The 21,008-nt window shown below is 45.6% G+C and overlaps 1 protein-coding gene across 13 annotated transcripts in view; it reads right to left on the bottom strand.

Moving 5' to 3' along the window:
- The window catches only part of MTSS1 (MTSS I-BAR domain containing 1), a 186,281-nt gene that overhangs the window by 8,611 nt on the left and 156,662 nt on the right, over window positions 1-21,008 (bottom strand). For 8 of the 13 annotated variants that reach the window (XM_055287198.2, XM_055287209.2, XM_055287201.2 and 5 more), the window contains 4 exons: window positions 8,943-9,100; window positions 7,653-7,760; window positions 6,255-6,352; window positions 3,349-3,559 (listed from right to left, as the gene is read on the bottom strand). In XM_055287198.2, the coding sequence (XP_055143173.1) occupies window positions 3,349-3,559; window positions 6,255-6,352; window positions 7,653-7,760; window positions 8,943-9,100 (575 nt within the window). The remainder of the gene's footprint in view (window positions 1-3,348; window positions 3,560-6,254; window positions 6,353-7,652; window positions 7,761-8,942; window positions 9,101-21,008) is intronic. The other 5 variants (XM_063642939.1, XM_055287208.2, XM_055287199.2 and 2 more) reach the window with 1 other exon arrangement.

Raw genomic sequence — 21,008 nt, forward strand, 5'->3', positions numbered from 1 at the left:
TTTGGGGTTTGGGGCAGTGAAGCCCTCTGGTCAGCACAATGTTTCTGGTGGCCATTGTGGGGTGGAATGAACCATCTCTGGAGAGGTCTCATTTGGGAAACCATCTCTTTACACTGATCTGAATGGAACTCCAGGTCTCTGCTGGAGTCCTAGTCAGCCAGGGTATGCGCTCCCAGTCTGGCTTCATGATGTTCAGCTGGGGCAGGGACTGCTCCTGTGACCTCACCTACACCCAAGTTTCTTCTAGTCCTGGACCTGGCACATGGCTGGTGCTCAAAAAATAATGAATGAGTGACAATGACCATCTCTTTCACGTAAATTGGGTCTCCTGGGCATTGCTTCGCGTCCATCCAGGTACTTGCTTTAAATTTTTTCACTGTTAACTGCAATCTCTGGCTTAACCTCAGTTTGTTTAAATAAGCTGACTCTTCTCTATTGTAATTTATCCGAAAGCATTCCTGTATTCACCATCAAGGAGGCCAGAATCATATTTCTGTCCCTTTCACCTACAAAGGAAAGGTCCCTACAAAGGAACAGAGATTTCGCTTTCCTGTCCTGTAAGGGCAAGAATCCAATCAGACACTCAACAATGTGTGGGGCTCAATGGACCCAAAGCAAGGAGAGACTCCACGGTGGATGGACATCCCAGCTGCACTCTGAGCTCGGTGTCTGGTTAGCAGCCCAGGATCTGAAGTTGGAAGGTTTGTATTTAAGTCACATTTGTGCCACTTCCCAGTCGAGAAACTGTGAACTTAAAAAATCTGAGGTTTAGAGGGCTTTATCAACAAAAAACAGCCAGATGTGGTGGGGCTCATGCCTGTAATCCTAGCACTTTGGGAGGCCAAGGCAGGAAGACTGCTTGAGACTAGGAATTGGAGAACAGCCTGGGCAACATAGCAAGACCTCATCTCTACAAAAAATAAAAAATATAAAAGAGGAAAGGAGTGAGGGTTGAAAAAATGCCTATCAGGGACAATGTTCACCATTTGGGTAATGGCAATAGAAGCCCAATCCCCACCAGTATACAAAGCACATGTATTCTCAAATCTAAAATAAAATTAGCCAAGCATGGTGGCACATGCCTATAGTCCCAGCTACTTGGTAGGCTGAGGTAGGAGAATTGCCTGAATCCAGGAGTTCAAGGTTACAGTGAGCTATGATCCCGCCACTGCACTTCATCCTGGGCAACAGAGTAAGACCCTGTCTCAAAAAAACAAACAAAAACAAAACAATAAAACACTAACCCACCGCAGGACTGCAGGTTCAGAGTTCTTTGGACTTCTGCTCATTTTTTATAAAGAACCTCTTGACTCAGATGGAATAAGTGGCTCTAGGGTGAGACCCTCATTGAAGACATGGCCCCACTCCTGGGCACAGATGGGTGAAGGCACAATTTGAAGAGTGGAGGGAGGTAAACCAGAGAATTCTGAACAAATTCCATCACTCGGCTTTCATCTCAGACCTGTGTTACTCAGTAGAGAAATGAAGGGCCCCTGTGCCTCCTAGATGTGTGCCCCCTTTCTCCCTAATAAAGGGGAGGTTACTGCCTTCAGGAGATTGTATCCTCTGGCTAATGTGATCTGTACAATGACCTTCAATTTCCCCTTTACCTTATAATAATAAGCAGTCGTAATGCCTTTCTTAAAAAATAAGAATCCTCTATTAAGTTTTGTAGCATCCCTGAGCTCGTTAAAACTACCCTAGTGGCCAGGCGCGGTGGCTTATGCCTGTAATCCCAGAATTTTGGGAGACCCAGGTGGGCGGATTACCTGAGGTCAGCCTGACCAGCCTGGCAAAAGCCCATCTCTACTAAAAATACAAAAGTTAGCTGGGCATGGTGGCGTGTGCCTGTAATCCCAGCTACTTGGGAGGCTGAAGCAGGAGAATCGCTTGAACCCAGGAGGCGGAGGTTACAGTGAGCCAACATTGCACCACTACACTCCAGCCTGGGGTGACAAAGCAAGACTCTGTCTCAAAAACATAACACGATAAAACAAAAAACTACCCTAGAGTTACTAGCCACGCATGTCTTAGGCACAGGTTTTCAGATTTAAGTAAACCCAGCATGCCCTCTTCTGCTTCACTCCATGCCATGGGAAACACTCTGCTCTACCCCATCCACACTCACAGTCTTAGAAGGGAAGGCTGCAGCATGTGGCCTCTCCTTTTCAGAAAGGGGTGTCAGTGCACACTACTATGTTAATTTGTCAGTCAATTAAAAACACACACACAATTATGCTGCACACTAGAACAGCGCAGAGGAACTGCACATTCCAGCCCTCCTCCCGACCCTTTGCCCTCTCTGCTTGTAAGCAGCACATATGGTTTAGTGAAGCACACAGCGGGGAAGAGGAGCTCCTTACAGACCCAGCCAAGCACCCCGGCTGGGAGACGCACTCTCAAGCACTCTCAAACTATAGTCATGGCTCTTGGCTCATGAGTGCGTTTAAAATTGAGTGTGTATCCAAGGAAGACAGACAGAGGCCACAGTCCCCCAGGATGGCTGAAAAACACTAATGGGAGCGCTGAGCTGTGAGGAAAGGAATGCAGAGCTCTGACATGGGTTTCCCAGCAGGTGGGGCTGTGGGGCACCCAGCATTCTGTATGTAGAGCTACTTGCCAAGTTCAAGGCCGACACCAACCCAATGACACTAAGGGAGAGAGGACAGAGAGGGGATCACATACATTGACGATGCACATGAAGGGTGTTCAGATGCCCTGGCCAGCTCCTGCTTTCTGCTCCAGCTGGAACCACTGGGCTGGGCTGGGCCTAGCACCATTAAACCCAGCTGTAGTTGAAGAGATTCTGCCACACCTTCCCTTCCAGAATCTAAGTGCCAACAGAATTATGTGCAGAAGCTCTGATGATTCATTCTCATTCTCAACACAGATTGATAAAAGGAACCTGAGAGCGCCAAGGAATGGTATCGGAAGCGCTATTCAACCATAGAATCTCAGCCATTCAGGGAGAACCTGAGATGTGGGGGAGGAGGTATCCCCATTGTGCAATGCCCTTTAATTATGGCATTTAATTATGCCAAGCTGGGCACTTACAGGGACGCCTGAGAGTGGTCAAACCTCTTTCAATCCATCTACTTACGTGTGAGAGCTCCCCAAATCGATGTGGTAATGCAACCATTACCACCATGGAGACAGGCTTCAAACTCACTTATAGCACCTCTCCCTTTGGGGGAACAATACATCTAAAGATGAGAAATTAAACCAGAGGTTTCTCAAGTCAGTGGGCAGGGGATTGTCTAAGCCAAGGTGCTTCTTTGGTTCCGGCCATCGATGGTGGTCAGGGCACCAGATGTGACAGCTGCTCCTGGAGCCAAGGAGCAACCTTACCTGGTTGGGGGCCTCTGGCGGCATGGGGGATGGTGACTTGGATTGGAAGGCGTCCTGGGATATGAATCCTGAGTCGTGGGAGGACACACTGGACAGCCTCACAGGAGCCTGCTGGGCCAGGTTGGAGCTGCGGTAGCGGTAATGTGAGCTGGGGGAATGCGAGTGGGAGCCGCTGGACCGGGAGTCACTGCTGTTGACACTGTTCAGACTGCTGTGGAGGACAAGCGGGGGTGAGGGGTGGGCACGGAAGGTAAAGAAAGGGGGGCAGTGGTAAGAGGAAGGAGGAAGGAGGGGAACAGACAAGAGGCAGAAGAGAGAGGGAAGCACAACATAATGCAATTAGCTCTCTGCCCCGGAGATGCAGCGCAAACCACAAGACACGTTTTCAAAACACCAAATCATGAAGCTAGTCAACAAAACGCTTTTCCAGGTGACCCGGGGGAAATACAGCTGCCAGGACTCAGGTCTCCGATGGTAACCATGTGGCGTTCTTAGGAAGGAGGTCTGGGGTTCTAAAACGTCAAGTACGCCCAACTCTGCTGCTTCGCCTACCACCAAAACGAGGGGAGCTGATGTCAGTAGCAAGAAAAGGGACAGGGCTAATCTGCCTGCAGGAACCATGAGCCTGCAGCAAAGCCCACTGGGGCTTCAGCATGACTGGAATGTTCTTGGATGGACGATCTGGGTCCACATGACCAAGGCCAACCCAGCTAAGCACTGCCGATGGATTTGCTGGGGTGATTTCATCCTAGGTGAGTCTGGTCAAGCCCACTGTAAAGAACATCAGCCAATCAACTCACTATGTTGGTGTGCATGTGTTTTACCTTTTAACAAAGCTAATTAATGGTTTTACTCTGACCCCAGCTGTTTCTCTGTTAAAATATCTGTGGGTCTCGCAAAATAGCACACTTGGCAAGAGGCAGGCAGCTTTCAGCAACTAAGGGCAATCAATGCTCAGCTGTTTGCTTTTGAAATGGCACAGTAAACAGGATGTCAAATAATGACACACCCGCTCTGGATTTCTGTCTGCCTTCCATCTCCACTCATAAGAAACATGCTCCTGGCCGGGCGCGGTGGCTCACTCCTGTAATCCCAACACTTCAGAAGGCCAAAGCAGGTGGATCACCTGAAGTCAGGAGTTCGAGACCAGCCTGGCCAATATGGTGAAACCCCCGCCTCTGATAAAAATACAAAAATTAGCTAGGTGTGGTGGCAGGCACCTATAATGTCAGCTACTTGGGAGGCCAAGGCAGGAGAATCGCTTGAACCCGGGAGGTGGAAGTTGCAGTGCGCTGAGATTGCGCCACTGCACTGAGATTGCGCTGAGATTGTGCCACACCTGGACAACAGAACGAGACCCGATCTCAAGAAAAAAAAAAAAACATGCTCCACACTCTGTATAGTAACTTAGATCATAAAAAGCAGAAAACAGACTCCCATGGTCCAAACAAACAGAGCTGAAATAAAAAGGGCAGTTGTAGAGGCACCAGCAGGGATGAAGTAAACAACTAGGGCTGGGATTGGAAAATTCATGGTTTCCGCTCCTAAGCCTGCAAGAGACTCTGGTTTGCAAAATCTTGCAGCTAATAAGGTACTCAAGGGCTGTGTGACTGTTCTACACTAGAATTACTTGGTGCAAATGTTAAGACAGACATAGGGGAGCGTGCTGGAGGAAATCGCTGCAGTGAGGAATAAATATCATGATTTTTGCCTTTCCCCTCCAGTCAGCCAGAAGGGGGCAGTTGGGGACTGACAGTAAACCTCACAGCAACTCCACCCGGGCAGCCTCAGAGTTGCAGACGTCAGTGCAACATGGTTTTCTACTCAAACTAAAATTATAAGGAAGAAAAAAAACAGCCATGCAACTTTGTTTTACGCTAACAAAAGAGATTTTTCTTGGCAACAACAACAAAAAGGTCTTTCACACACACACACGCGCACCACACACACACACAGTCGACGAAAGATAAGAAACAAACCAATATCTTCAGGGGGCAGAATGTCCAGGATGCAGCATCTTAGGTCTGAACTTCCCGCTAAGTGTATAGTATACAAGCTCCGCAGTGAAAAGGAAATAGGCATCAGCGTGCACCAAAACATCACCATAGACAGATCGAGCAGATCCAGCCTGCCCTTTACTCTCAGTGCTAATACACAGGAAGTGGAAACTCATTTGGCTTTGAAAGTTAAATTAAAAGAGTAACAGGACCACTATACCAAGAGAGATAGGTGGTACATCATGCTTCCATCTTTCAAGGAGAGGAAAATAAACTTTCCTACTTGGCAAGCCAAGAACTGACTTCTAACAGAAAATTGCTAGACAACAGTTTTGCAGATGGCAGAACGACTCCAACAGATTTTGTTCCAATAGGGAACAGTACTAATTAATAGAGGTGTGGTCGTGGTAGTGGTGGTGGTGGTAGTAGTAGCAGTGACTGACAGCAAGAACTCTATTTACTTTATGAAACCCTGAAACAAAAATATGGGGCGAAATGAGGGCATAAGCCATTGTTACTTCCTTCGTTTGTTCTGGCAACAGTGAGATCAGCCTGTGTAAGAATCAACCCAGGTTCACCATTTTTTAGGCCTTAGAAGGTTTTCACTCTGCTAAACAGGAAAATCAAATGTGATCTCATAGAATGGGAAAATCCCTACAACATACAAGTGAGAGAGAATAAGCTACATCCACGAGTCAAGCGCTAATGGGGTTTTCTTTCTGATCCAAAATTAATCCAGAGACTAAAGAGCAAGACCAAAATTATTACCATTCTTTCAGCTCATCATCCCCCTATTTCCTGTTTGAGAATGAGCCATTCTAAGAGATAAGGACTGGCTCGATTGCTCACATTAGCATAAAGAAAAATCACCCGTCCTGAAAGCAAGAGTGGGCCCCCGGCTTCACTTACCTGCAGACACTGGACTTTCTGGACATGGTGGTGCTGGGGGAAGAGGGTGGCGTCTGATATGACCAGCTGTAATCAGAGCCTTTCAAGTCCAAAATCACCTAAGGGGACAGAGCCAGCTGGGTGAACGAGGTGCTGAGAAGGGAAGCGTTAGCCATCAAAGCTTAACATCCACCAAAGCATCAAAAGGCTGCCATTGTGGGGGTGGGAATGAAAGGAAAACATGTTAAAACAATTTTTTTTAATTGAAGAGCCACAGTACCAAATCCATCAATGTCATAATCCTTTTACTGAGAAAGTAAAACTATAATTAATAGGGAGAAGGAAGGGAAAAGGAAAAACATGAAATATCAGTCGAGAGAGGGAGAAATACAGTGACCAATTAACAATTTATAAGAGCCATTTTTACCTAAGGCTAGAATTTACAGGATTTTCCTCTTATAACGCCATAAAGTTAATCATGGTTTCCAGACTTGTTGGTAGCGCATTTTAACCACTTGATATTCAGTGGTCATTTCTGCCCTATTTGACCAGCACTAGAAATTTTAAAGCCTGACAGAATCAAGAACAAGCCAATTCTTTCACCATTATTTCTATATCCATCTCCCTTGCTTGACAAAGGGCCACATGAGTATAAGGTCCACCTTTCATTCACATAAGAAGCACTCAGTAAATGTTTGTCAAGTGAATGCATGCATGCTCTGGTCTAATAAATATAATTTGATAGAACAGAAAACACGAGCTCCCAAATTTGCCCTCTGAGCCAGCTCTCCAAGGAGACGAAAAGATTGTTACCAAGCACAAAAGCCAGCGTGTGATTCATCAGTTCCCCCAAATATGTCTCTTCCCATAGTGTGCGTGTGATGTGAATTAAACGAATAAAGCATAAAAATGTCATCTTTTTCGTAAGATGAGAGAGCTCTCCATGCATTGCTCAATTAGAATGGGAGAAATGGAGAATGGTTGACAGTGTCAACCAAAACACACCAGCCATGTGTTCTTAGGAGAGTTGACTTCTAGAGGGCAGATGAACACAGCAATTAAGCGCATGGGATCTGGAACCTGACCACTTGGTTCAAATACCAGTTCCACTACCTGCTAGCTAGGTGAACCTGGCTAAGTGACTCCATCTCTCAGTGCCTCCGCATCCTCCTCTATAAAACAAGCATAATCATGAAGATGAATGGAGGAAGTCAGGCTACGTAAAGAGCTTGGGACAGTGCCTGACACACAATAGGTTCTATGTAACAGCTCGCTCTGGTGGTTTCATATATTACATCATGAAGGACATGGTGAACATGACTAGAATTTAAGACGTGACAAATGCCACAGGAACACTCAGGGCCTTGAGCTTTTACCTCCTTGGTTTGATCCTGTAAGTTCTTAACCCCTGAAGCCTACCTGTTCACTTGAGGAGGGCAGTTTGTGAGGGTCCATGGTCAGGCTTTTTAGATCTTCCGAGATGGTCTGAAGGTGGGTTATTTCCCCTAGCATTGAGATTTCTTCTTCCTGAAGGAAAAGTCATTCATGAAATGTTATTATCTTGAGTGATTCCCTTCATCGCTCTAGTCTAATTGTTTTTATTAGGGTCTCTGTATATCCCTTTCAGTTTTTCAGAAAAGGCACCGTTGGGACTGGCAAATCTTTGCTGAAGGCACTACATGCCTTTTCTATTGGGAAACAAGATGGAAAAAGAAATCTGCCATAATGGAGGAGTGACTCGTGGGGAACACACGGGCCTCCTTCCCAGGGCCTGGGGGACTGTCAGGACTGCTCAGATGGTCTGTGTGTTCCCACGGGATCCTGCAGCACAGCCCTCTTCACACTGTGGCCCTTTTCTGAAGTTGCTTAGCTTCAATGGATGACACGACTAGGAGATATTTTGGTCCAGATCTTTGTGACAGCGCCTGTGTGTTCAACAGAAGCGAACTTTTCCCCTTCTTTCTTGTGCTTTTCCACCAACTTAATAAAAGACAAGTAAGACAGGAGCTGGGGACCATGGAAGAAACATCCCATGTGCTTTATCAAAGTGCCAAGTTGGGACTACAGGGCCAGGCTAGAATGATCCATGGAAAAGTTCTGTGCTCAGGGGAACAACTCAAATTCAGACATTTTGCTAGGGCCAAGGGAAATGAGCTGGTACCTTCGAATCAGCTTCCAGAACGCCTACAGTGCAAGTTCTCAATTACGGCATGCAAATGATTTCCTTAAAAATTAAGTCTAAATTTATTCATTGAGGCTATTGGATATTCATCTCACGGTCACCCCTTGGTACTCGGCTTCAATGTGAGTCTCAAAACCATCTGGAGTGCTTCTTTAAAACACAGATGACTGGGTCCCCACCCCCAGAGGTTTGAACTTGGTGGGTCTGGGTTGGGCCCAATAACTTGCATTTCTAGCCAGTTCCCACGTGATGCTGCTGACCTGGGGACCTCACTTTGAGAACCACTCTGCTGAGCCTTCTTGACTTGGTGAGACAAAGTAACATGGAATAAGTGGTGCTAGAACAGTGAATGAGGAGTGAGCTACGTGGCCATCAACTTGCACTGAATCACTGGTCTGCACAAGAGATTCCACCATCATGATTCCTGACAGTAGATTCTCCATGACTCAACAGTGGATGGATAAAATTAGAAGGAAGCCACCTCCACACCAGCAGTTTAAACCTTCTGGAGTTTTCCATTAACTTACAATCACTGGCCGCAGCATAGAGATGAAGGTGCAAAATCGGCCACGTTCTTCAATCAAAGCCTTCCGGACGGCCTGCTTTTCTGTTTCTTCCAATAAGAGATACTTATCATTGACATCTTGGAGAGCACTGTCCAACTGAGGCTGGATATCACCTCTCCCTGCACAAAACAGAGATCCAAGCACGGCTTGCTGAAACACCAGCTTCTGGAACAAGTGCCCCTCCTCCCTGGGGTCCTTGCTGGAGTCAAAACCACAATTTTCCAGGATGTAAAAAAAGTATTTATTCATGCCCCAAAAGGATTTAAGGTGGCTGTTTTTCTAGGACCAGTCATTTCCAATTTCCAATGCCCAAAGGGCACATTTAGCCTGGCTTATTCCTGACAAGGAAAATTTTCTGGGGCAACTCTTCATGACTTGCCTTCTCACATTGCACAACCCCCACCAACTCTTCTGCCAACACAACCCTGGAACACAGAGCCAGACAGCATTCTTTCCTTTCAGAATATTCTGAAGAGGCTAAGAGATGTGGAAACAAGGTAAGAGCCTGTGGGTGTTTCCAAAAACGGGCACGAGCTGGCTTTGTTGGGTCAATCTCAATCAAAGAGCCTCTGTCTGGATAGAAGGGTCTGCTCCTAAAGACAAAGGTGGCAAGCATCTGCTCTCCTGGCTCTGGGGGCCCATGGGAATCCTTGGCAGTTACTTTGACTCTCTAGTGGAGACTCTTGAATGCTCTTGCTGTAGAACAAGCCCAGTAACAACAAGACCTCCAGACAGGTCTCTGCTGGTGAAAAACTGAAAGTGGGGTCTATGCGGAGCCTGGCCCATGTTCAGGAATTATCTGGCCAGGTCCCCAGACCCCACTTATGTGCAGGCAACCATTTCTGGAGTTTAAGACAGGGTGTTAATCTTTTGAATGACTAACACATGGTCAGCAAACCATCTTTGCAAATGAAGTTTTATTAGAACACAGCCATATCCATTTATTTCCCATATTGCCTGTACCAGTTCTCCCTACAATGGCAGAGTAGTGTGACACAGAGTATGGCCCCCAGACCATGGCCTCTTGCAAAAGAAGTCTGCTGCCCTAAAAGATAAACACGGACCAACAGGCACTGTGTCCAAAGGAGCAGCTACTACAAATCTGATCTGTAGGTGGGGACAGCAGGGTGACAGCAGGGGACACCAGCTCATGAGCTTCCACCCTGGGCTGCCTATGCAGGGGCCTCACCTATCACTCAAACCAGAGAGAGAATTTCTAAACTTCTTCAGGGTAGGATTTTGGTCTTTCCCAGCACAGCCCCTAGTACGATGTCATGTGTGTATACAGCAGGTGCTCGATAAATGTCTGTTTAATAGTTTCAACACAAAATGTTAGAGCTGGAAGGCGTTATCCAGTTGGGCCAATCTGCTCATGTTTCAATGGAGATCAAGTCCTAGAGAAGTCGAGGGACTGATCTAAGGTCACAGAAAGAATGGTACAGAGGCAGGGTTGAGCCACACTACCTAATTCCCTTAACACTGAACCTATTCTATGCCCCACCGCCTCATAGGAAGGGCCCTGCAGTTTCCATCTATCCCTCTTAGTGATGTAGAGAACATTAAATGCAATGAACCATTTGGTTTGAAGAAAGAAAGGGTCAGGGAAAATTGCCTTGGATGTAGGAACATATTCTGTACTTTTCGCTCATAAGCAGAGGAGAAAGTTTAATTTGGAACAAAAGGCAATCAGGCTTAAAGCACATCCCAATAGAAAAGGTAGTCAGATTTTAGTAAGGAAAAGTCACTTCTCAGACAGGGAGTAAGTTCTAAGTTAGCACATAATGAGAAAATTATAGATAGTCAAAGATCACCCTTGAAAATGCCTTAGATGGCCAGTAAATACAGTATGCACAGCTTTGTGTATATAACTCTCATCAGTCAAGTGAGTACAAATGTGTAGATAGTATGTATCTAAGTCCATGGAGGGTGCTACCCAGCAATTACACTACACTGGCCCCTCCTCTGTGGTTTTGCTTTCCAAAGTTTCAGCTACCTATGGTGTGGTAAAATAAGGTATTTTGAAAGAGAGAAAGAGACTACATTCACGTGACTTTTATTACAGTATATTGTTATAATTGTTCTATTGTTGTTGTTAATCTCTTACTGTGCCTAAATTATATATTAAACTTTACCATAGACATGTATGCATGGGAAAAACCACAGTATATGTAAGGTTCGGTACTATCTACAGTTTCAGGCATTCACGGGGGGTCTTGGAACGTATCCCCTGAGGAGAAGGGGGAACTACTATATATAAGAAATTTGCTGCTTGAGAAGTCTTTGCATAATTTTCTCCTTCTTGGAGACAGTCTTGCTCTGTCACTCAGGCTGGAGTGCAGTGGAATGATCATAGCTCATTGCAGCCTCAGCCTCTTAAGCAGCTGGGACTACCAGCGTGCACCACCATGCCCAGCTAATTTTTCAATTTTTTTGTAGAGATTGAGTCTTGCTTTGTTGGCCAGACAGTCTTGAACTCCTGACCTCAAGTGATCCTCCCACCTCAGCCTCCCAAAGTGCTGGGATTACAGGCATGAGCTACAGCGCCTGGGTGTTTCAGCATATTTTCAAGGTGACCCACTCACCCATTCTTCCATGTAGTCACTACCTCCACCCCTCAGAATAATTCTTTACCATGCCTTCAATTTCTTCCTCAAGGATGTAGGAGTAATCATCACCATACATTAATCTGGCCACCTGAGCCACTGGTTTCATGTGTTTTTAGCAGACAAGAAACCTGTAAAAGCATTCTCCGATTCTCTCCTGGAATTTGCCTCGGGGCAGGTGCTCTGTTCACGGAGACCCACCACCTGTGGCCAAGGGCTTACAGAGGGAAGGCTGGGTGTCATCAGCACTATGAAAACTGTGAGTTTTCTCTTCTATTTTAAAATGCTGGCTAGTGCAAAATTAATCCACATATACTTAATGTGTGTATGATACAAGTCCACCAGCAGGGAAGCTCAGGAAAGCTGTAAACCCTCACTTTTCCTCTGCAACCAGCCAAACAGCATGGCCAATTGTGGGCCTTGTTGGGCCACATGACTCAGGGCTGGTCTAGAGGGCTACTTCTAGTCTCTCGATCTATTCTATGATGTTCTAATAACAAAACACAGAGGGCTGCAGACCACCTCAGAATGTTCTCAACTCTCATGTAGGACGGCAAACAGAAGTCGGGAGACACCAGATTGAGACACATTGTGTTTGACCAAACTTGCTTGGTGGGCTTTGATTATGGTAGCAATTTAAAAAAATAACAGCCTGGGCTGGGCTGGTGGCTCACGCCTCTAATCCCAGCACTTTGGGAGGCCACGGCAGGCAGATCATGAGGTCAGGAGTTCAAGACCAGCCTGGCCAATATGGTGAAACCCCATCTCTACTAAAAGTACAAAAATTAGCTGGGTGTGGTGGCACATGCCTGTAGTCCCAGCTACTGGGGAGGCTGAGGCAGAAGAATTGCTTGAACCTGGGAGGGGTAGGTTGCAGTGAGCTGAGATCACACCACTGCACTCCAGCCTGGGCAACAGAGCAAGACTCCATCTAAAAAATAAATAAATAAATAAAATTAAAAGATAACAGCCTATGATTGTCAGAAATTGGAAAAATGTATGTTTACTTCCTTTCATAAGTTATAAGGCACATGTCTATCCATAATTAATAATGCTGACTTTAAAAAATATATCTACATAGGAAAGAAAAAGAGGCCACAGAACCCAGTGTTATCTAATCTGGAAAATATAAATTTAAATTATCCTATGATTATAGCAAAGTTATTTTAAATATGTATTATAATTAAAGGACTCTCAAATTGTAGCATTCTAAAATAAGTATACTCTGTAAAGATTGCTATAATTATAGTCAGGACATTTCCATTCAGGATAGATCATACGCTAAAACCACAATGTTTATTTATTAAATTCACTAACACAACATGTAATTACATTTGTTAAAAAAAAAACTGTGAAATAAATTATTTCATATCCCAGTTGGATATACTGGTTTTAAGACAGAGTGATCTTTTGAGGTCCACAAATTCAGAGTTGTGTTGATACTGATTTAATATACACAAAAGCCCATTCACTTCACTCCCATCGGCAGTGTTAGGAGAGTCACCACTGACTCCTTGAGCACCGGTCCTGGCTATTCCAGCTTCCACAGACTTGACTCCATCCTCTTGTCTCACCTCTGCTACCTCCACCCTCACTGGGCCATCACGATCTCTCACCTGAACAGATGTCAACGGCCCCTAATGTCTCACCCCAGACTGCACTTGGACTGGCTCGCCCAGAGCAGCCCTGGGTTACTTTCTTTCTTTTCTTTCTTTTTTTTTGAAACAGAATCTCGCTCTGTTGCCCAGGTTGGAGTGCAGTGGCGTGATCTCAGCTCACTGCAACCTCCGCCTGCCAGGTTCAAGAGATTCTCTTGCCTTAGCCACCCAAGTAGCTGAGATTACAGGCATGTACCACCATGCCCAGCTAATTTTTGTATTTTTGGTAGAGACAGGATTTCACCATGTTGGCCAGGCTGGTCTCGAACCCCTAGCCTCAAGTGATCCACCTGCCTCGGCCTCCCAAAGTGCTGGGATTACAGGCATGAGCCACCACACCCGGCCATGGATTACTTTCAAAATGCAAATATTCTCACTGCTTTTCAACAGCTCCCATTGCTCTCAAGAAAAGTCCAATATCCTTTACGTGGCCTGCCCTGCAAGGCATGAAAGGTCATGCCTGTCTACCTCATAGCCTCAGCCTTTGTGGGCCATTCTCTCCCTCTCTCCTCTCCCTCTCATCCTCCAGGGCCTGGGCCCCTTCCCATCTTCACTCCACTCTCCCTCTGCTACATTCCTAACACCTTTTATCCTACAGGTCTCGCTTAATTCTCGATCCTTCAAGGAATCCCACCGTGAACTTTCTCCCCAGATTAGGCTTCTCTTACTTGATCTCTGAAGTCCCTTATACTTATTCACAGCACTACCCCCGGTTTGATTTTCATCTTTATTTCTCTAGTTATTTGATTGACGTCAGTCTCCCCTAGTCAGGGGGCAGTCCCATGGGGGCAGAACTCATGAATGCTTTTGCTCAGTACTGTATCTCCTCAGTCAGCACACTTGCCTGGAAGGCAGCAGGTGTTCAAATATTTGTAAATGAATCAAGCACGGATACAACTTGACCAAGTTTGCTCACTGGCCTCAACCATCATGCCCTTAAATGGCCTAATGCTTCAGAACCACCCAATTCCAGGACCATCAAGCAGCCAAGAGGAGGAGGGAGGGGGTGCCTTTGATATGCTTCCCAGACAAAATTCTTGAGCAAAGAATTGCTTTTGGCTTTCTTCTGTAATATCTTAGGCATCTTCAGTCTTGAGTTTTTTTTTTTTTTTTTTCCTGGTGCTAGTTTCCAGGTCTTGTGTATTCACACTGAGGAATTCTGATGAACAGCAGCCAGGAGCCCCTTATCCTCCAACCCCAGGGGAAATGATGATGATTCTCTTTGCAGAAAATGTTCCTGGGCAAAGCATTGTGAATGCACCATGTCATGGGCCAAGGCAGCACCCCTAAAGAAGGAAGGAATTTTTTTTTGAGACAGAGTCTCGCTCTGTTGCCTAGGCTGGAGTGCAGCGGCACATTCTCAGCTCACTGAAACCTCTGCCTCCTGGGTTCAAGACAGTACGTCCGATTAATTTTTGTATTTTTTGTAGAGACAGGGTTTTACCATGTTGGCCAGGCTGGTCTTGAACACCTGACCTTAAGTGATCTGCCTGCCTCAGCCTCCCAAAGTGCTGGGATTACAGCGTGAGCCACCACACCCGGCCACAGAAGGAAGGAATTTTTAAGTGAGGAAACTTTATAGAGTTTTCTGGAATGAAATACAGATCCTATATCAACTTCAACACTTGCATTGTATTTTCCTTAATCATTACATAACACATTCAAGGCAGGAATGAATACCCCTTTTGATAGATGGGGAAACTGAGACTGAGGGAGGCAAAGTGGTGTGCACAGGGCTGCAATCACGAGCACTAAGCTAGCCACGGGCACGGCTAGAATCCAGCCCCAAGTCTTTCTCGTTCTGAAGATGAGGTTCTTTGTGTTTCCTACTCACAGCAAACATGAATGCTGGGAACCAGCTGCCAGGGAGCTAAACAGCTGATCAAAAAGCCAGTGAAATGTGATTCGTGTTATCTGTACTGGCCCCAGCCTCTTCAGACACAAGCTGCACTCACATGGTAAGCTTCATGGCTCAACAAGCCAGCGGCTGTTCTCCGGCAAAGGGCTCTCCAATGGGGAAGAGCAAACCCAGGATACGTTGGGCCAAGAATGCTGCCAGGAGTCAGCAAAACACGCCAAGTCCTTTCTTTCTTTGGAGAGAGGTATATGGAGAAGCCATTAGAATCCTGCAAAATGACTTTCACCTGCCCCTGACTCACACATACTCTATTTCATTCCAAGATAGACACTTTCCCCCATTTTTACACCTCACCAATCAGGATGTGTCTTACAATCAATGGTGTGTCACAGTTTAATCGGTAGGTTTTTTTTTTTCCTTTCTTAGTGGTCTGGAAAATAATGGTGCATCTGACAATTGCTCGTATCCCAGAGTCAAATGAAACATGGGATATAAATACTAAAATACAAAATATAAATCCAGAAATGGACATGCAAGGTGACACTGGAGATTAGAATTTGGAATGAAAAATTCTGTCTTCCCAGCAAAAGGAGGCTATCCTCATTATCCCTTTATAAGTCATCTTCTACTCTTAATAACCCACAGTGGGTTTTGACTGATTCCCAAAAGAAAAATCCAACCCGAAATCAAAAGATAGATGTGATTAGATAAGACTGAAGGCTTTTAGCCTTAAAATTTTTCAAACAAATTCAATTTCCGTTATTTTTCAACCTACTGTGCCCCAGTTTCCCTTTACCTGTGGCATGTAAATAATAACAGTATCGAGTTCACAGGGCTGCTGGGAGGGGAAATGAACTAATCCACATGAAGCATTCAGAACAACGCCCGGCACATGCTGAGCACTCACTAAATGTCAGGCACTATCAGCTGCCACCACAGCATCTCTGAAGTTGTCCTTCTGACACTGGGTAGTTTAGCAGGTGATAGTATGCAGGGTAGGGTGGGTTTTGTTTGTTTTTTAAAGAGAGCTCAGTTCAAGGTCCTTTTTGATGTAAGAAAATGGAAAAGATCCCATGATTCTTTCACTACAAGTAAGAGTTTTATCATCAAGATTCTTCACTGGTCCCTGGGCAATCAGTTGTTTATCAAAGCAAAGGATAAAAAGAGACATTTCAGAGAACAACTAGAAAACGTCCCAGGCCAACCTGCAGCTCACCATCCAGAGTGTCTCCAACAGAGCATCCTCACGGCTCCAAAATGCTTCTTCCTTTGTGGTTAAAGAAATACTCCACCATCTGCCAACGTGACTACCGGATCCAGAAATTTACCATCGCCTTCAACTCTTCCTTCTTTCATTTGCATTTCTCCTAAGTAGCTCTTGAATCCACCTGCCTTCCTCTCTATCTCTGTGGTCACTTCCCTGAGCCCAGGCCACCATCATTTGTCACCTAGACAACAACCACCACTTGCTAACTGGATGTCCAGTTAAGCCACAGTCTAATCCAAATACACACTGTCACGGTGGAATTATCTAGAAGCCAAAAAGGCTTCAAGGGCTTCAGCAGAGTCCTGAACATCTTTAATGTAGTAAACAAGGCTACAATCTGCATTCTTTTTAAGAAGCCAATCATTGTAAATGCGGTGCTTTCCTATGTTCTGCGAGTCCTTCTAGAGAATTATTAAACTTGATGGGCGAGGGGGTCGTAGAAAACCCCAAATTTGTGTTCGGCTGGGCAGAAGTATGAGGAATCTGAGGACCCTGCTTGTGGCTCGTGACTGAATTTGGGGCAGTCTCACGGGACGGAACTCTTAGCTTGTGGGGTCTACACTAACACTAGGTAGTGTCATAACTGAATAGGACAGCCAGCTGCGGTCAGAGAATTGATGTTGGAACATAAATGCATTCTTCGTTCTGGGGAGAGCTTGAGTGTAGATGCTACTTTTACCTCCTTAGCAGCTAACAGAGTCTAGCACAGAGGAGGCTTGTCATACCCCTTTCCTGAATGAATGAAAGAACAAACTAATAAATGGAGGCTGGAGCATTTTGCAGGACTCATCTGCAGCAGTCAAGGATGTTTATGAACGGAAGAATGGCACCAGGCGTGAATCAATTAGTCCTACGAAAACCATGAATGGCTGATGGGTTGCAACTCAAGAGAGGCAGCAACTGCTTCCCCACCCTGCCATTCCATCGGGCTTTGCCCATCCCACTAGTATTCTCTAGGGAGATGAAAACCATATTATGCAAGGAATAAATATTTCAAGCAAGTTGTCTGTTTCCTTCTCTGCTGTTTTGTATTTGGTCAAAAAGTCATGCTAAGAAAAATACTCGGCTCCTGGCATGCCTCCATACTCTACATACCTCTCCCCTATCCCTGAATGCAGCCACAGGGAAGTCAGGTGCACTGCACCTTAACAGTCCTATTGTGTACAGGCACACCCAGGGCATTCTGAGACCAGAGTCATGGGCAAGGCACTCAAGGAGCTGTGTCTACGTGAGGTTTTACCGGAGACAAGCTTTGCAAAGGGAGAGTTCATAGCTCCAGGCTTCTGGTGGATCTGCTTGGCTTGTGTTTACCTAGACTCCTCAGTTATAAAATACATCTAATAAATAGCCCAGTCTCCGAAGGCTATACGCATTCACCTGAAATGCAACGTCCCTCTGCAGTAGATTTCTTTTCTTTTATTTTGGAGACAGGGTCTCACTCTGTCGCCCAGACTGCAGTGCAGTAGAGCGACCTCGGCTCACTGCAACCTCCGCCTCCCAGGTTTAAGCGATTCTTCTGCCTCAGCATCCCAAGTTGCTGAGAATACAGGTGCACGCCACCACAGCCAGCTAACTTTTGTATTTTTAGTAGAGATAGGGTTTCGCCACGATGGCCAGGCTGGTCTCAGACTCATGACCTCAAGTAATCCTCCTGCCTCCGCCTCCCAAAAGTGCTGGGATTACAGGCATGAGCCACTGTGCCCGGCCTTGGAGGAGATTTCTGAGTTAAATTCAGACATCTATGGATTCAGGTCAAGGGCAGCTTTCTGATCGTCACAATAGGTCTAAGGGTAAAATTCTACCACCCCTGCTTCCACCCAGAGAGAAGGGATCTGGCTGTGCCTACATTCGGTATTTTCTCATCAGCCTTCTAAGCCCTGGGCTTGGCCTTGAAGAACTGGCTGGAACCATCCCACCATCTGCTCCTTGTTCTTCCTCCTCACTCCACTGACATCCCTGTGGGAAGGAGAGCTCCTAGTACTCTCCCTCTTCAAAAATCAACGGGGGTGGGGTTGCAGGGAATCTAGACAGATTCAATTTTTACCACAGAGGCAGAACCATTGATCCATTGACTGCAGGTCTCAGGGTCATTCTGAGAGTGCTTTCTGCTGGTTTTGTAAACACAAGCAACATTCCTGTGGGTGAGTGCATAGGCTGCATACAGCTGGGGGATGAGCAAACCACTGTGCCTAGGGGAAAGGATTCACATTTCACAGGCTTTTTCCAAGAAAGGAAGAATGATGTGGAGAGGCATTTGGGGTCCACTTTGGAGTCTGATCAGAATTGAGGCCCAGTGATTGAACCATCCTGGAGGCAGGTCAGTGTGGGGTGGGGAGACACGGTCCAGGAAGCCAGAGGCTGAGTAGCCAGGGGTCACTATGATTCTCTATGCACACAGTCCACCCTTGGTGGGACGACAGCCCTGCCTCAAGGCTGTCCCTGGAGCATCACACACAGTGTGACACATCTACCCTTCACCACTGTTGCTGGTGCTCCTTTCTAAATGACAAGAGCCATGTGTTGGTGCATGCTGTCCTCTCTACCTTGAATATCCCCTCCTCATTCTTCAATAGCTGACCCCTCATCCTCCTCCTCATTATCACTACTCTACCCCCAGGCTTAGCGAGGCTCCTTCCTCTCTGCCCCCAGGTTACACCTTTTGCTTATATTCATCCCAGCACTGGCCGGCAGGGCGGCTCACACCTGTAATCCCGGTACTTTGGGAGGCCAAGGCAAGAGGATCACCCGAGGTCAAGAGCTCAAGACCATCCTGCCTAACATGGCAAAACCCCGTCTCTACTAAAAATAGAAAAATGTGCTGGGTTTGGTGGCAGGCACTTGTAATCCCAGCTACTTGGGAGGCTGAGGCTGGAGAATTGCTTGAACCCGGCAGGCGGAGGTTGCAGTGAGCTGAGATCGTGTCACTGATCGTGATGGGGTTTTGCCATGTTGGCCAGGCTGGTCTCGAACTCCTGACCTCAGGTGATCTACCTGCCTTGGCCTCCCAAAGTGCTGGGATTACAGGCGTGAGCCACCACGCCAACACACCCGGCTGAGCCAATTCTTAAAAATAATTAAAGAATTATTTTTTTCTCTCTGTATAAATATTTTAAACATTTATGAGACCTACAAATCATATAGCTTTTCTTGTGTTTTTATAGCCAAATTCACTGTGGCTTTGCCCTATGAACCAGCCCCTACAAGAGAAAAAATTAAAGGGGGTTGCAGAGATTTCTCTTTGAAAGATAAGCAGAATCTTTAGAACTTACAAAGTCAAAAGGCTATACAGTTACTTTATTCATTCCAAACTGACTTCCCATCATTTCAAATAAATAAAATGCTCTATTTACTCCATGAACTGACTCATGCCAGGTTCTCGGCAAAGGTTCCAGTAAAACTCAAGACTCAAGGGACTGTGTCCTCAAAAGGCTATGTACTATATGATTCCATTTGTATAAAATGTCCAGAATAGGCAAATCCACGGACAGAAGGCAGATGAGTGGTTGTCAGGGTCAGGGTGGGTGGGGAGACTTTGAAACAGGGAGGGACTGCTTAATGGGCATGAGGTGTCTTTCGGGGATAATGAAAATGTCGTGAAATTAGATAGTGGCGATGGTTGCATAACACCATGAATGTACTAAAAGCCACTGAAACTTATACTTTAGAACGGCTAAAATGATAAATTCTGTGATGTGAATTTTACTGCAATAAGCAAAACAGTGGCTGTGTCTTACCTTCCTTCCAAAGGTTTACTAGAAACTGTGCAAGCTGTTTCATAATCACAATGTTGAGAACTGGAAAGGATGATCCTTTTTAAAGTTGGGGAACCACTAGCCCAACATCGCCATGAGGGGAAATAGAGGCAGACGGGTGTCCCCTAAGATAGTGGGCCATGTCAGCCCCAACCATCAAAGGAGACCTTTGTGCACTGGGTTTGCTGTAAATACAGAAGCCACTTCAAAAGCCTCTTTGGAGCTGTTCAGTAAAATGCTCAGAGAACACCTGGGCACACTCAGGCAAGATAAACCACACGGACACCTCGCAGACAGACCTCCCAGGACAGAGGGACAGCAACAAGACTCCAAAAGCAACTTGAAGTTTTGGCAGCATGATCACCCACAGAGTGAAGTTCAACATCAAGAAGAATCATTCTGATTACTTAACTGGAAGATCTGATACTTCTGAAATGAAACATTTCACAAACTCTACTGAAATAAGAAATACTTTTGATTTATTTTTTAAAAAATGAATCATTGGTTATGGAAAGAACTATATGGTCTTGCAAAGAGGACAAAGTTAAAGATGTTTTGCAAGCTTAACACAACCAAATCTGATTTGAGAATTATTCTGAGGCTTGCAGCTCTATGTTTTGTGGCGTAAATATATACATACATATATACACAGGTATATATGTATGCAAAAATGCTTATTTACTGTGGAAATGACAGTTTGAGTCACTCTGTATTTCTTTTTTCCATGAGTCTAATATTGAATTACGATGATTCAAAGGCTCTCAGAGTGTTGTGCTAACATTGTGAATGGCTAAACATCCAAAAAAGAAAACAATTAAAACACAATGCACACACAATTTTCTTAAAGTTGTGGAAAATTAGGTGGCACAGTTGATTGTTTTGAGCTGGT

Source organism: Symphalangus syndactylus, chromosome 7 (genome assembly GCF_028878055.3).
Source record: "Symphalangus syndactylus isolate Jambi chromosome 7, NHGRI_mSymSyn1-v2.1_pri, whole genome shotgun sequence".
NCBI classification, from domain to species: Eukaryota; Metazoa; Chordata; class Mammalia; order Primates; family Hylobatidae; genus Symphalangus; species Symphalangus syndactylus.